Source organism: Eurypyga helias, unplaced genomic scaffold (genome assembly GCF_000690775.1).
Source record: "Eurypyga helias isolate BGI_N326 unplaced genomic scaffold, ASM69077v1 scaffold17516, whole genome shotgun sequence".
In the NCBI taxonomy this organism is placed as follows: Eukaryota; Metazoa; Chordata; class Aves; order Eurypygiformes; family Eurypygidae; genus Eurypyga; species Eurypyga helias.
Window position 1 is genome coordinate 26,687 of NW_010258711.1, and position 16,892 is coordinate 43,578.

At 37.2% G+C, this 16,892-nt stretch overlaps 1 protein-coding gene across 1 annotated transcript in view; it reads right to left on the reverse strand.

Moving 5' to 3' along the window:
* UBR3 (ubiquitin protein ligase E3 component n-recognin 3 (putative)) overlaps positions 1-16,892 on the reverse strand; it is a gene marked incomplete at its 3' end in the record, with an annotated part of 82,374 nt that overhangs the window by 24,844 nt on the left and 40,638 nt on the right. Inside the window, exons 25-29 of the mRNA XM_010154457.1 lie at positions 9,682-9,831; positions 9,064-9,197; positions 7,397-7,507; positions 5,016-5,228; positions 4,098-4,234 (exon numbers count right to left, since the gene is read on the reverse strand). Of these exons, the coding sequence (XP_010152759.1) occupies positions 4,098-4,234; positions 5,016-5,228; positions 7,397-7,507; positions 9,064-9,197; positions 9,682-9,831 (745 nt within the window). The remainder of the gene's footprint in view (positions 1-4,097; positions 4,235-5,015; positions 5,229-7,396; positions 7,508-9,063; positions 9,198-9,681; positions 9,832-16,892) is intronic.

A 16,892-nucleotide genomic window follows, 5' to 3' on the forward strand; every position in this document is an offset into this window, starting at 1 on the left:
GTGAGCAAAACAGCAACTGTAGATCAGTGTGTGCTACTTCATCATGGGAATATAAAGGAAATCAGCATGTTTTATTTCTACAAACCTTCTGATAACTAATTTGTAGAACAAAATTAAATGGCAGCCTTCCATTAAAACCAAGATAATTAAGATTTAAATCAATAAAACTCCCTGAATGTCTAGAAACAACTTTCTAGATCTAAAATTTTTCACCAAGAAATATGTACATTTTTGCAAGACAAACCTCAGGGACAATTCTGAAAAAAAAATCCTATTGATACGAGTGAGATGATCTATGGTACTTTTTTTTTTATAAGGAAAGTAAGGAGAGACATTTCTGGAAACATACTCTGTCACACATATCATACCAACTTTCACCTCCCACACTACTTCAGCTCCCCCTGCTCCTCAAAGACAGCAGCTTAAAGTTCAGCTTTCTTGGAAATGTGAATATTAGCCTTTTCCTCTAAGACAGCTCTTTCAAGACATACCTAAACTTTGGCATAAAAGTGCACAGTAGTGAAAGCATCTTCTGTGAAATTGAAGACTTCTCCTTTATACAATGTTCTACATCAGGTAGAGCCCTAAATCATGTTTGAAAAACTAGTGTAGCTCCTCCCTAATGCAAGCTCCCTTCTGCCATGATGATCTGAGTACCATCTGCCCTCTACTGAAAAAAAGCAGAGCTCTCAGTGCCTAACCTCCCATCAGTGAAGAAACACGTGGGGGATCTGACAGAAGAGTCAAACAGAGTGGTCTCTGAAAGCATCCTTTGCTATCTCAGCACCCTCAACATGAAGGGAAGAGAAGAAGAAAGAAAATCTATAAGAGTGACTGTTTCTTCTATCTAGAAATCTTTGTATCATTCATTGGAGCAACAAATACTGTAGAACACTGGCTTTATCTTCCTCACTGACAGAAAAAACAGAGAAGATGGATTTTGCTCAGCTGTACAGACTCCTGATTAAAAAGCAGCCCTACTTCATCCCTTCTTGGGGACTTTCATTAAAGGAACATATTGAGGGTAGGGAGGATGATTGCATATTTCTCAGAATTCATATCAGGACAGAGTAGGGAGAAGTAAGAATGCAGTGTCCTGTCCAGAAAGGGAACATATTTGGATGAGCCTCCTCCTTCTACTGGGACACAGCAATCAAGTTAAGGACTGCCATTTTTTCCACTTCACAAAGACAACATATATATAAAACAGCCAGATACTGAGGCACAGACTGGAAAGAAAGAACGCAAGGTTTGCACGTTAGTCTACATGTAGCTGACAGCAAAACCAAAGGCATTGTTTACACAGCCAACAAAAGCATGAAACCTTTTACTACACAATACAGACACAGCTCTCCAAGATACTCCCACACATGACAGTCATCGATGCTGTTAATGCGGAGCTAAAGCTAGGCACACAGAATTTGTGAATGACACACTATACTCAGCTCATAAATGTCAGCAAAGACAAGGAGGGATGCATACGAAACTAGCCGAAGTTTAACAAGGTAAGACTGTAGGGAAGGGGGGCAGTAGCGAAGGAGCTGCTCTTCTAGCTGTCAGTATGCCAAGAGCCCGAGTGCCTCTTGCTAGGAAGAGACAAGGGCTAGCTATTCTACTAGGTGGCACAGAATTTGCTTGTAATTTCTTTTCTCTGCTACCAGTGACATCTGTCTGAGTAAGCAAAGGTGAAGTACGAAAAGCAAGTTCCCATTTTCCTGAAGCAGAAAGGAATAAGCTGCAGCGAGTGGCTACATCTTGTTTAACCAGTAGTATTCCCATTCCAGCAGGCAGAAATGCACTTCAAAGCTGGCCTCCAGCTGTAAACTAGCATCTTAAGAAGACTGCAAATGATGTCATTTTCTGATTGAAAATGGAACATGACTTAAGAAGATTAAGAGAGTAATTCACTTGCAAATATACGGAGTCAATAAAAATATCATTGCATTCAAATGCTTACGCTTAAACAGAGGCTACTTACCATCCCGACCACTTCATTTGTATGTTAAATAACAGGAAGAAATGAGTAACAGCTGGTCTGACCAAAACCAGTGAAATGCTTCAGAATACATGAAAATAGGAATGTTCAAAAGGGAACTGGTTGGCAAGGAACTCAAGGATACCATTACAACAAAAAGAATTGGAGGGAAATAAGGAAAAAAGAAGCTGAATGACAGGAAGTAACTTCCAGAAAGCAAGTTACTTCAGCCTGTAATTTAAATTGTGGAAGGTCGATTGTTTGGATACTTAAAATTAAAGAAAACATACTAAAAGCATACAAAGACAACTTTCTCAGTGTGGGAGATGACCACCTCACTTATGTTTTTATTTCTGTAGATACAAACTGTAAGATGATATTAAAATGTCTTTTTAAAAGTTTAAAAGTTTTTAACCTGCAGTTCTTATGCAATTATCTAGTAGAAGCCTGTAAATCTGGACTGCTGAATTGAAAGGTAATTTGTAGCTGATCTGCCTGGCACCCTCCTAAGTTACCTTATGAGTTATGGTAACAATACAGAGGGCTGGATCCAACACCTGAAATGCTTCAGCCATGGATAAACGGAAAATTGCTGACACAAGCCCAGCGTAACAAGAAGAGGTCACAACAAGTACAGGTGGCATATCCTAATCTTAGGGGTCAACCACGAGTCCACTCTCCAGCACTGCAAGCAGCAATGAAATGCTGTTCTGGTTTCAGGTATTTTTAACTCTTGGATGGAAAAAAAAATTTTGGTCTTAAGGTGTTAATGTAAACATAGTAAGATATAGATGCAATTAAGCTATGTTTAGCTAGCATTTTTTAAATTATGTAACATTGCCCCCAGAAATAAATTGTAACACCATTTTTGGTACCTCATATGGCATGTCAAGTCAAGGTCATTAATAATCATACTTTCACATGAGAAACAAATTTTGAATCCTTTATATTTTTGGAAGGATATTAAATTGTATTGTCCAAGCACATCCTTGCTGAAAACCCTCAACATTATATATCCTTGTATAGCATATACTATGTAAAGTAATAAAGAACAATCTTTTAACTTGCTATGTATAAAATTTAATTGCCCTTCTTGATCAAGGCACAGTTAACATGCTCTAAAAGAATACAGATATTGATTTTAAAAGAATTACAAAATAAGGTAGGTTGAAAGAGAATTCTGGAGATCACATGGTCCAACCTTCTCTCAGAAGCTGAACCTCAGATCTGATTCTTCCGAGTCCTGCAGAGCCAAGTCTTGAATACTTCCACTGCATGTATACTAAAGACACTCAGCAACTGAAGTTTATGAAACTGGTAAAAAATGCTACCAGATGATGTCAGTGGTATGCTTGCAGCTTCCCTGCACTCAGCACCTTCCCTGCAGGCCTCAGTAAGTCAGAGTTTAGAAAACTATTTGCTTAATGTGTATTTCAACTTATGGGAACAGCCTGCACTACAGTAAATCTGAACAGATTACCCACTCAGAGCATTTTAATGTTAAGAGTATAGACGGAGGGAGGGACTGTTTCATTTTCTTGGAGACAGTGTCTGAGACACTGACAGCTAAAAACTGTAATCAAGCATCACAGAGAAAATATTGGTAGTTTGGTGACTTTTTTAGAAGTCTAATTCACATGGTGAGAAATCCCTGGTTGGTGATGTAGAAAAGGCTCCTTCTGTCATCCCCATTTAAGTAAATAAAACTAATGTCTGACAGATTAAAAACACCCTGTGATTTAGAAACCAGCAATATGGCAATAATCTAATTCTGCTGAACAGAGAACACTTGGCAGTTTGAGAAAGGAAGGCAAAAAAAGAAATACAGCATAAAATTTTGATATAGGGTAAGCAAAACTTTGAATAAAGAAGAAAACTAAATAAGCAGAGGTTATAAAAAAAATAAGGTCTTGTACCACTGCTGCATAAACTAAAAATTAACTGAAAGGCACATCTTTCCATCTTGCATATGCCTGCATATGAAAAACGGAAAATGTAAGCTCGCTGTACGAAATACTCAGAAAGTACTTTTTGGAGAGGATGATTTTTTTTTTTTGGAAGAAGAAAACTACCTAGTGAGTAATAGCATTAGTGAGAAACACAAAATTAAAAACATACCCACCTGGCTACTGAATACATAAACAGAAAATCATTGTCAGGTGATCCAGGACTCTTACTGTAATCTGTATACTTCTTCTGTGTGGTACTTTTTATATCTTTCATTACAGATTCCATTTCTTTACTGAGATTGGTTTCAGACTATGAACAAAGACAAAAGGCGAGTAGTTAACTTTAGCTGAAGAAATGCAGTAGCTAATCACAAAGCGCAGCATATTCATATTTATAAAAACACATTTGCAGGTTATGAAAAAAATATATTAAAAGCCAATATTCTAACAGAAGTGTTATTCTGCAAGTTATTCTGATTTGTTCTGAATATGAAAACAGTTTTGTCCATCTTCTAAGCTCAAGAATCTCACTACTTGGATTATTTTAACATGTATTTGCATTGCACAGGTACATAAAAGTAGCACAAAGCATCTCCCATCAAAACTGAAAGGCTAGCAGAATTTAATGGAATTAATTCTGTCATTCAGAAAGACCTCACGAAGCTTTGTAATACATGAGCATATGCAAACTCTGCTGTCTGTAAAATATAATCCATACCTTAAAATGTTCTTAATAGATGTCATTTAAATAGCTCTCAGTTACAAGGATATTTGTACATTGCAGAGAAATGATAAAATAATTTTATAGCACATGACTAAATTATATGTAAATTGCTATGGAGAGAAGTGAAAGTGCACTTCATAAAAAACTGTATTAATCACATTTTGTCATAGCTTTTTTACTGTTTTAGTAGGTAATGCAATGAGTGCTGTAAATATTATAAATTTCTTTATAGGAAATAAGTAGTATGCTATCTTCTTATCAGAAGGAAATGAAGTTTCCCAGGTTGTTGAGTTTCTAAGAGGTCACAAATACATCAATGTAAAAAATGAACAGTAGAGGCAAATTAACAAGGATCTTTCTGCCTTACACTGATGCTTACTGGGAAAGTTCCCAGCTGTTCTTGAAGATCTTCCACCTCTTGGACGAGATCTTGCATACACTTGTTACTATGACTTTGCCAAAGGCTTCTTTCCATGTTGTTTCCAGGATAACAGGGAAGAACACTGTTAGCAAACTGCCTACAGAGGGGACAGGTAAATTCTCCTTTGTCCACTGAAAAACCCTGAAGAACCTGGTCATTCTAAAAGAAAATAAAGAAGATGTAGCTGAAATCTGCACAAGATTATACTTTTTAGTTTGGTATTTCAGGTGCACACCTAAAGAACTAAGTCTAAAATCAAAAAAAGTAAAGAAAGAATAATTGGAATAGTTCCTCACTGTAATGAAAACAGTCTTAACTACTAGAGACTGTCTTACAAGTCTCCAACCCATTTTCCTAATGTTTAAGTACCCTTCATTGTCAACAATATCCCCATAATAAACTAAAAATACTTCAATGGGGTATGTTGAACATGTCACGTGTGTTGTCTCTTTCTAGCAATTCCCAACAAAGTTTGAGATTCCCTTGATATCATCTTTTAGCTTCTCAAAAGGCAATTTTATTTTCAGTCATGAGAACTGTTTGAAGATATTTCTCAGAAGTAGTGCACAGAGTGAAAAACCTGATCAAGTAGCCACTGGAGGGCAGCAAGACAAATCCCCTGATTATTTCTTCTTTATCACAAAGGATTAAGAAATGGACACAGAAGTACGTGCTTGGGAAGCAGGGACATCTCCCAAGTACTCCTGTTGCTGGCCAGCAACCTTGCTTCAGCTTTGTCAATTGCCTCAAAGGTCTCCCACTCCTGGCAGAACTGCTGAATTAGTAGTGACCATAATTTCAGCTTCAGGCAATCACCCCAGAACACGCTGAGGCATTCTGGTGAGCCTGCTTTTACGTACCTTTCCGCATGTCGATCACCAATTGTACTACCTAAAAATAAATGTTTTATGCAGATGAACACAAGTCTATATAAATTATTTCAGTACTAAGAATGCTAGGAGTCAAAATGAATATGCACTCATCTAGGTAGTAGTAAGACGTGCTAGGATCAGAAGTTTGCTGAAACAATCTAGAAAGCCTCAGGAATACAATGAGATGGAATTAACAGTTTATTTCCAGTTTAAGTGAGAATCCACCAGGAAAGAGACTTCAGTGCCTATATGATCCAAAAGAGTACTTTTCCAAAATTCTGCAATATTAGATTCCACCATGAAACCGCCAGCTTTATTTAATTATCATGATGATGCAATTGCCCCTGGAAAACCCCTTTACAGTCATACGGAAAAGAACAATTCATCATGGGATCCAATAAAAGTGGCTCAGCTTCCAGTTTCTCTAGAGGTAAATTTCACAGTATGACCAATGCTGCTTCTAAAATTACAAAATATTACTCATGATTTTCTCAAAATAGAAACAAATCAAAACAACTTAGGAACAAATAAAACTAAAGAAATATCACATCAAATAATCTTGAATGAAAAAGCAGTTTCAAATGCAACAAGAAGTCATCATTTAGTCTTTATTTTATTACACTGAAAAATACTGTAAGAAACGATTGCTTAAAATCCGATGACTTCTACTACTGCTGAGCTTGCGGTGATATTCCATGGTGCATTGGGCTGCAAGAGGCTGAGGGGGGCAAAGGTGGCCAACATCATCAGTGGAACACAACCCTGTTTACCAATGCCATGTGAAAACAAGGATGTCTTTTCTAGCCAACTATTTTTGAGGCCTGACTAACAAACTCTGTTTTAAAATCATACATAGCAGTAATTTCCCAACAGTCTTTTCCAAGCAGAAAAAAAATAAAAAAGCATAATTCACAAGAGTTAAACAATTTTAGCTCATTTCTCTAAACTGCGTTATATACATACCTTACACCATAAGAACATATACCATTTACTGGAGATTAAAAAAAAAAAATCTAACTTTTTAGAGGAATTAACCAAAAGAAAAGTTTGTATTTGTAAAATTCTCCTCATTTTTATTTCTGTTTTTCTGTAAGAAGAGAATGTTAAGCATCAAACAGCAAGTTGTGAAACAGAAATGAAAAGTATAAAGAATATTTCACCTGGGGAAAAAAAAAAAAGGGTAAAAAAAGTAATTTAATGTTTTAAGCACAGGATTAATTTAGTCAAGGAGTTTTTCTAATCTATCAGAATACCTTAAAACAAAGTACTTCTGTTAATAATGTCAAGATGTAATAAGAGATTTAGTATCTACAGTTGTTGGAACATAATAGAAACATCTTGTCCATTCATGTAAACCCAATCTTTCTTTCTCCAAACTGAGCAGCATAAATCCAAGTCCCTTCAGCAAGAACAGTTCAGATCCAAATAAAAAAGATGATCTCCAGTTTTACTTACCCGTAAAGATTCCATGTAAGATTTGTGACAATCTATGTGTAAAGTGTGACCACAAGTTTGTACATAAACACCTCCTTCCCAGCCTATTGACACTGCTTGCAGGCAGGAACTCTAAGACAAAGCAACAACAGCAAGAAAACAGATCAGCTATATACACATATAAAGGTATAAAGGTATTTACCACAACTTATTTTAAGATTTAAAAAAATATACATTTTATTTGCATGCTATCTAATAATATGGATCACTCACCAGTTATGGTCAAGGACAAAAATCAATTTCTGATTCAATCAGGGGAAAAATCAATTTAATTTGCTACCAATCAAGTCAGAGTAGGACAATGAGAGACAAAACCAGATCTTAAAACACCTTCCCCCCACCCCTCCCTTCGTCCTGGGCTCAGCTTTGCTCATGATTTCTCTACCTCCTCCCCGCCACCAGCACAGGGGGACAGGGAGTGGGGGTTGTGGTCAGTACATCACATGTTGTCTCTGCTGCTCCTTCCTCCTCAGGGGAGGACTCCTCACACTCTGACCCTGCTCCAGTGTGGGGTCCCCCGCCTCCCATGGGAGACAGTCCTCCATGAACTTCTCTGACCCAAATCCTTCCAATGGGCTGCAGTTCTTCACAAACTGCTCCAGCGTGGGTCCCTTCCACAGAGTGCAGTCCTTCAGGAGCAGCCTGCTCCAGCACAGGCTTCCCACAGAGTCATGGCCTCTTTTGGGTGCATTCACCTGCTCTGTTGTGGGGTCCTCCCCAGGCTACAGGTGGGTCTCTGCTCCCCCATGACCCTCCACGGCTGCAGGGGCACAGCCTGCCCTCTCACCATGGACTGCAGGGGAACATCTGTGTGCTCTGGCCCACCTCCTCCCCGCCTTTCCTCACTGACCTAGGTGTCTGCCTGGTTGTCTCCCTCACATCCCACTCTGATCTCTACTGGAGGTTCCATGTCAGGTTTTTCTGCTCTTAAACATGTCATCCCAGCTACCATCATCGCTGACTGGCTTGGCCATGGCCACAGGTGGGTTTGACTTGGAGTAGGGGCAGCTTCTAGCAGCTTCTCACAGAAGCCACCCCTGTGGCCCCTCCCCCGGTAACAAAACCCCACCACACAAACCCAACATAGTTGTGCAGAGTTGAGAATTCAGCAGAAGAGACTGAAATCTTCTGCTGGTCCCTCCTTCCCATCCACTCGTCCTCTCCTTCTCTGCAGTGGCTAAGAAAACTGTTACAGGTAAAAACAACTCTTTACACTTAAGGTGTGCTGCCAAAAATATTTTAAAGTGATTAATTTCTTGTTCAGGTTTTCTGAATGGCTTCAAGAAAACTAGTGTTTTGAAAATAATACCTAAGACAGCAAAACCACATCTCAATCGTGTGGTCACACTGAACTGTGAAATATCTTATTCTGCAGAACATCTGCATGGATATTTAACAGCTATCTCCAGTACATATATCAGATGCCTATGCCAAAAATATAACTAGGGAAAAGGCAGATGCTACTTAAACATAAAGACCCTATCAAATGTAAACACTACATAAATAATGCGACATGTCAAAGTGTTCACCAAATGGAGAAATTAAACTATGGCTCTAAGTCGTAATTTCATTTACCTTTTTACACAAAATTTTCATAAATGGTAGTCCTGTTCATCTGAAATACTTACATCTTTGAAGTATCGCTGTAGAGTTGTAAGCCTGACATCATGCAAAGCTGCACAGGTATCCCAAGGGTATATTTGTTCCTCTTCAGTAGTTGGTAGTTTCTTTGGCTCAGTGCTATTGCAGCATTGTCCCAAGACTGTACGAAGAAAAGAAGCAATAAAGAATGCAATGGATAACAATGCACTAAACAATTAAGAAAGCAATCAGGAAATTCTGGTTTGTAACTACAATGTGCTTTGTTGATGTTAAACAGTAACAAAATATTAAAAGAAACTGAACACAAAGTTGTGCTTTTGCACTTATACATAAAGTACATATACATACACACACCATCGGCTCTTTTTCTTTTCTTTCAATGCCTGTTTTCCTACAAGCCATTTATACACTGCCAGGTTTGCAAAAGCTAACAGGAACTAGGAGGGAACAAAACTGTTCGCTCTTTTCTCAAGCATTTAAACATTTTCTCAGTACCCTTAGACCTACACATGCACCTCACGGAGAACCGTCAACAAAGCAGAGAAGAGACTGTCCTTCCAGGCTCCATGAGACACAACATGATTTATGCACACACATTAAAAGCTGCAGAAACACTACTTGTCCAAGAAGTCGCACATTCATACCTGAGGATGCTTGTAATAATACAACTAGCCCTGTAGGTCTGTCTTCAGTAGAAGGACCACTTTGTCCACAAATAACACAATCATATATTGCCTCAGAAACATGCTGTTCTGATGTAGCTACCTCCATGGCAATATCGGCATCTGGCGATTCTAGAAAAGGAAAATTAATTTTAAAAAATGATATTAAACAAATAGAAAGAAATTAAACTGCATCTGCATTGAGGTAGTGACAAAACACTCCAAAATAACCTCTATAGTTTATCCACAACTAAAACATTGACCGTTAGTTGGAAATTACCTTCTGCTTCCAAGAGAAAGGCACCTACACCGTGAAGCACAAGCTTTCCCATATACAAAATTATTCCCAGTGGAATTAAATGTTTAGTTCAAGTTTTGTACTAAACTCTATTTCTTTAAAACTTCTATAAAAAAGGAATCTAACTTCTGTTTCATTAGATACTATATTGAAAACTCTGAACAAAGAATCTACTAAAACCAGATTTGCTCATAAATGACACTAAAAACAACTGGAAGGTAAAAGTTAGTCTGGAGAACTTAGAAGTAATTTGAAGATGCTTAGACAAGGCAAATGAAACAACAAAAATCAAAAGTTTTTTTTAATATGAAAATTGGACAATCTTGAAAAATTTGAGGTACATTATGAAAGTAATCTGCTGCTATGTAGCAGATGTTGAGTTTAACATTTACTGTATACAAGAAGTATCAAAGATCTGGTTTTCTAGTGGTCCTCATTATTATTCCCCAGGTACACAGACAGAAATGTTCAAGGTTAAGGACCAACTACAACGTAGAAGAGCAATTGCACTTAATGCTTTGTTCACATGATGGTGGCAGTGGTTTCAGAGCAAGGGGCTAACCAAAACAGAAGAAATTTTATGTTAAGTTACAATCAAAGGTAAGACTTCTTTATTGGCTTGAAAGAAAAGAACCTTAGGGCTAGACAATCCTCTCTTGACTGCACAGGAACACCTACAGACCTGTAACATAACAGTGCTTTATTTCTTTCCTAGAAGAAAGGAAGGTTTTTCCAAAGGAAAACACTTCCTCTCCCTACCTTCAACCATGACTTTCATCTCTTTGTTTAAGTAGGCCAAGGTGCTGGATAGAGAACCCAAAACCTGGGGTGCAGCAATAGTCCTCATGCAGAACTTCTTTTAGCTGCTCTCCCTCTGAAAGTCCACTATAAATTCAGCACAGGAGGCCTATTGCTGTCAGGAGAGCGTGTGGATGCCAGGCAGTGTCCTTCTTTCCTATGAAAAGCTCCATGCAATGTGCTCACTCACAGGGCAGAATCAAAATCACACTGGTTTAGTAACTATTGACTTCCCAGCCAGTTACTGAGGGTCACAGGAAAATGAACCCCCATGACATGCGGTTATTGCACGCACATCTATCACCATCTAGTGGCAGTCACACGCACCATGACAGAAACAGCAGAGCGCATCAACGGCAAATGACTGTTAAAGTCCAAAACATGCAGACACCCCAGAAGCTACTGTAGCACAGAAGGGAGGAAGTAAACATTAAAGCTAGTTTCTGAATTTAACATCACCTCATAATTGTGAAATGCACACTCACATATACCTGTGTATCAGAAGCATTTACTGATACCTGTGTATCTTATTTATCTTTCTCCATAATATGGTCAATAGAGCATAAAATACGCATCCATTCAGTATTTTTCAGAAGTGCAGTAAGAGAATATAGGGTGTCAATCTGATTTTGAACAACTAAAGTCCTCAAAATCAGTCAACATCTTATTTACAAAATACCATTCATCATAAATTGCTTATTTTAAACCTTAAGGAAAAAAAATACAGATCTTAGTATTTAAAAGGTATTTCAAACCAATTCAGTATACACAATCTATACTTCCATTGCTTATGTGCAACAGGCACACAAAAGTCAGGCTAATTTAACTGTAGAACTCAATAATCAAATGCACATTTCCTTCACAAGTACTTAGATCTAGTGCTACTCTGCTTTGGCAAACAATAAAATATCAAGGGAATTCAACATCTGGCATCAAGGAAGACTTCCTAGTAAAATAAATCTCCCCCAGAGCTAGTGAAAGAAAACAGAATCGACTTACACTAAATCCATGGGTCAGAGAAATTTCAAATAATTTAAGATTTCAAACAATTAAGCAGACCAAGCAATCCCCCAAACAAACAAGCCTTCCAATTTTTTTTTTTTTTTTTTTTTGAATGGACTATCATACGCCTTGATTACTGGCTTAACTAGTTAGCTTCTTTGGAATAGAAGACTTGGGCTATGGTTTGACAGCATGATTCCTGGGGTGAAAATATATCAGTGGTAGTCTGGAAAAAAGAAAGCAAGCTATGCGTACAGTAATGAACTCAATCTTGTCTTTCTTGCCTTCCTGAGTTTTGCCTCTGTGCAGCTCCTGTGGAAGCCACAGACCCTGCTTCGCCATCTACACGATCTACCTAGCTGTCAAGGACAAGGACAAACTGAATGCAATCACAAAACCACAGCTTAATAAAAAGTATTATTTTATTAAATGTCCTTTTATATTGATGTAGAGTCTTCACAGTTAAACGCTGATTGCAACATAACACAAGATTCCCTCTGTTCTGGCTAAAAACCCTACCCAAATCACCATCAATAACTGTCACATGAACAAGGCTACATCAGTTGCAACATAAAGGTGAAGAATAATCTAAATCTCCTTATTTTGCTTCAACTGGTGCACTAACCCCCAACATTTTTTGCCAACACTAGGAAGATATTTCCATGAAAAAAAAAAAAACCAAAAACCCCAAAACATTTGTGTGTTAGTCCCAGAACAACATTGCTTTATTGAGTGCCAAAGGAATCCTTTGCTAGCCATTTGCTAAGATACTATTACTCGTCAACTTTACAAAGACGTTTTGTAGGAGCCTGCAGTTTTGGTTTGTGTGAAAACCACTGGCACTCAAAACAAGACTCCACTGGACATTCAGAAAATGCGTAGTGGCAACAGGAGAGCAAGGAACAACCAGATGGCTTTAGCTGCTAGGCTGAAGTATGGCTTTACTAGCCAGGCAAGCAAGACATTATGACACAGCAAGCATATTTTATGAGAAGAATTCTATGGAATACAACCAAACATGCTTACAGTTGAAAACTCTGATTCTCCAAAGACTTAACCTAATTAATTACCCAGAGACTTGTCCTGGTGATGTCAATGTGTGTGAAGAAAGAATAAAATGAGAAATACAAGATAAGACACAAGGTATTTGGTATCAATCCACCAAGTTTCTCTCATGAGGTTTGTCTAATGTTGTAACACACCCCACTCCCTTACAGTGGGTTCTGGGGCTTTTCTTTGTCCCTGTGAATTATTTCAGAAGTCTGGGTAATATGAACCTCATTAATAACAAAGATAAAACCACTGAAGAAGGATGAAAACATGTAAACTGTGACAGAAATTCAGGGTAGTACCAAACACTATCATTCCCATGGGTTTTTAAAAAGTTAATTATTTAGCTCTTTGGTTTTGTACCAACAGGAGTAAGAGATCCAAGGTTACAAAACCTTAGCATTTCCTACTTCCTAGAAAATACTGATCAGTCTGCTAAACTCTAGCACACTGTTTTACCACAGAATACATTGCTGCCTGTATTTTATTTCATTTGTACTCTCCAGAGTTAATTATTAACTACCCTTCTTTCCCCCAACCAGCCAAACCCCAGTACCAAAAGAGTTGTGTAAACACAGGAAATATAGCTTACAGTCTCTGTTGACTTCCAGAGATTTTCCTGCTGTATACATTGTGAGTCAGAGTGCCCCCCTGGCATCAAAACAGCCATTAGCATGCTAATATTCATTGCCCTGACCCAGCATATATATTCTCAAGAGATCAGTACCTAAATTATTTTTCTATCTGGGTTCAGAAGATTGAGCATTAGAAAATGTATGTCACCTTGCATTAAAACTCTGCACTTCTTTTTAACTCTAGCGAAGGAACATTGAATTGAAGGACAAAATGATGTCCTGACGAGACTCACATCATCAGAAAGAAACACAAAGATCCTATTGCATACTTATCGCGAGGCATTCCAAAAAAAAAAAAAAACAACTATCACATTGGGCACTTCAGAGACAGCAAAACTGTTTAAGGAATGTGAGATATTTTCGTATTTGTAATTCACAACCAATTTACAGATTTGATTAAATAGTTCAGCAGCTTGCCTGGGATGGATCACAGTATTTCACGTTTATGTAACTTAGATCATCACAAATATCACTGTAATTTGTTAACAGCTACTATTAACCTGAAGCAGAGGGTGTTGTTCTTATCATTGTTGTTCTTATCAAGTCTCACCTGAAAGGCAGTGGAGGTTCAAAAATCTCTTGCATGGAGTTTCACATCACAACAGATAAACCCTAGCCTCACACTGAGATAAGTACTATCAAACCAAAGATTTAGAAGCAGCTATTACTCGGCAACTAGAAGGCCTATGGAGGTGACAGTGTATGTGACTACATGACAACACATTTTTGACTCACTACACATTCTCCTCAGGTATTTCAAGAACTCTATCTGCTACTCTTACAGCATCGTCTTTTGGTTTATTTTTCTGCTTTTTCTGTTTGTCCTGCAGTCAAACAAATAAAGACAACACAGTGGATTATGTTCCATCCTAGTTCATTAACATAACTGTTTCTAAATTTCACTTAATTACTTCCAGGCAAGCTTGAATGGCAATGCAGTTCTGCAGATGTCACAGAATATAAACAGAAAGTAAGAGGGGGCACAAAGAAAAAGGGTTAAATCATCAGAATTTTTTCTACAGTGATTATATACAAGAAAATGCCAACCTTTCCTTTCAGAATCTCAGATGATTTTGTAAGTTCCAGTTCAAATAAACAATTTTTGCTAGTAAAATGAGACATGTTTAATATTGAAAAATGAACGTGTAATTAGGTAACTTCCTTTTAAACCATGTTTCATTGCAGCATCCCAACAATCAAAAATGAACATCTCAGGGGAATAACAGTGGCTCTGGGCACTTTGACATACACTTTGGAAACTGTTAATGGGGTTTTAATAAAATAATCTTGAAGATTTGGCTAGTAGACAATAGGAATAAATGAGAATAAACCCATTTAACCTCAGAGTATTTTCAGTCTTTTACACTGTCAAGAGAATGCTACTATGAAACTTCTGAGGCGCTACACCTAAAACCGATTACACCACTTCTCATGTTTTACCATTGCATCACATCCACATTTCACAGAGAGTGAATTTTTAAAAGCTGTTGATGATGACGATGATAATTTTCCCAAATGACACCACTGGAGTCAGTGACAAAGCCAGGGAGCTGAGACCTCACTATCCCTGCATTCTGGCAGAGTTATTACTGTTACAACCAGCAAGATTAAGAAATTAACCTACGGCTGAATTTCAACCTATAATAAAAGTAACAGGTATCAGAGTCTGAATGTGTGAGAAAAGAACACATTTTAACTGACTAATGTGAGTATGAAAGGATTTTTTGTTTTCATACAGAATATTTCAGCACAGATACAATTCAGGGTAAGACTATTAAATACTTGCATTGGTTTTAAACTGAATCACTCCAAAAAGCCTAGTTTCCAAATTCTTAGCACGTCTTCTGTTTTAAAATTACAGTAACAATAGTTTCTGCAACTTTTTCAATCATACACTGTAACACAAAGAAACTACATACAGAGCTGAACAAATTATTTCAGTTAAAAACCCTGAAACAAAACATTCCTGGCAAACAATCTAGTTTTTTAAATAAGTCCTACACACTATAATTGAATACATACTTCCTTTCTGCAAGCTATTTTAATGCCAGTCAGAACATAAAAGATAGTTAATACTGGACTATAGTACAAATTCAGTAACTTTTCATCACTCAGAAAACAGTATGACAGTCTAGAAGACACTGAAAAAAGTTAGTGAAAAATCAAAGCAATTATTCAGCTAACACAATGCCTGGAATTCCATTAAGTTGTTGTCAAGGAATGTCTCCATGCAAAACAATTTTGTAAAAATGCAGTCCATTAAAGTTGATTCTATCTACTGCTGTGCCTGACCTGGTATAACAGACAACAAACACCACCTTTTACACCGAGATATCTGAAGTTATTAATTGTTTAAATACCAAGAAACAAACAATATAAGTGTTGCATGGCCAAGAACTTTTTAAGGCATGATCATAAGCACAAAGGCCCAGGTCTGCCTGTTAGAGAAATTAATTTTTACTATTTGACATAGGTAGTTAAGTAAGAGTGAAGTGTTCCCGGCTGTCCACACAAATAAATGCTGTGGAATTTACTGATTTAACTAGTATGCTTCATCCACAAATCAAAGCAGTTACCTTAAATCTAGCTTATAAAATTCAGGTATAGGAATATTTATGCATACATACGTATAAATGCACATACAGCTATGATTAGTTAATATATTTAGATACATGTGATTTCATATATTAAAAGCATCAACTATAAAAGATGCAATATCAAGAATTCAAAATACAGGGGACTGCACCATCAGTCACAGCCACTTTCAATTAGCCATGACTGCAAAGACAGTTTTTAATAAGGAAACCTGCATGTTTCTTCTTTTCTTCTTCCTTACTTCATGAAATAAATTTTTAAAAATAGCTATCCATTTATTAAGCATGACAAACTCATTTTTATCTGTGAATTTTGTGTTGTATCGCCCACCCTCTAAACGTAACACCATACATATAGTCATCAGTTTACTTAAGAACTTATTTCAATGACTGATGAATCCAAAACCTTCTTAAGTATCAAGGAATAAATCTTCTCAGCAACTTACGAACTGAAGAGAATTTAACAATTGCAGAAAACAGACTTTTTTCAGCAAAAACAGTTGTCTAACTGGTGCTTAAACTCAAATCAAAACTATACATTTACGTAATCCTGATTATGAGAATATTTTCCATTCCTCAGTTGAACACAAACCAACCAATTAAGATTATGCAGTTCTACTCAACAGAACCTGAAAGAACTTATTCTCAAGAAAAACAAGACCTGATCCTGCTGTAAAGCCTGTACCTAGAATAGAGTAAAATGTTACCACTTATAGCAACTGAGATGATCTAAAAATTATGCCTTCCTTTATTCTATACATAAATAAAAAAAATGCAAAACAGTAAAATTCCAGGTTCTATGAAGAAATGGTCTTA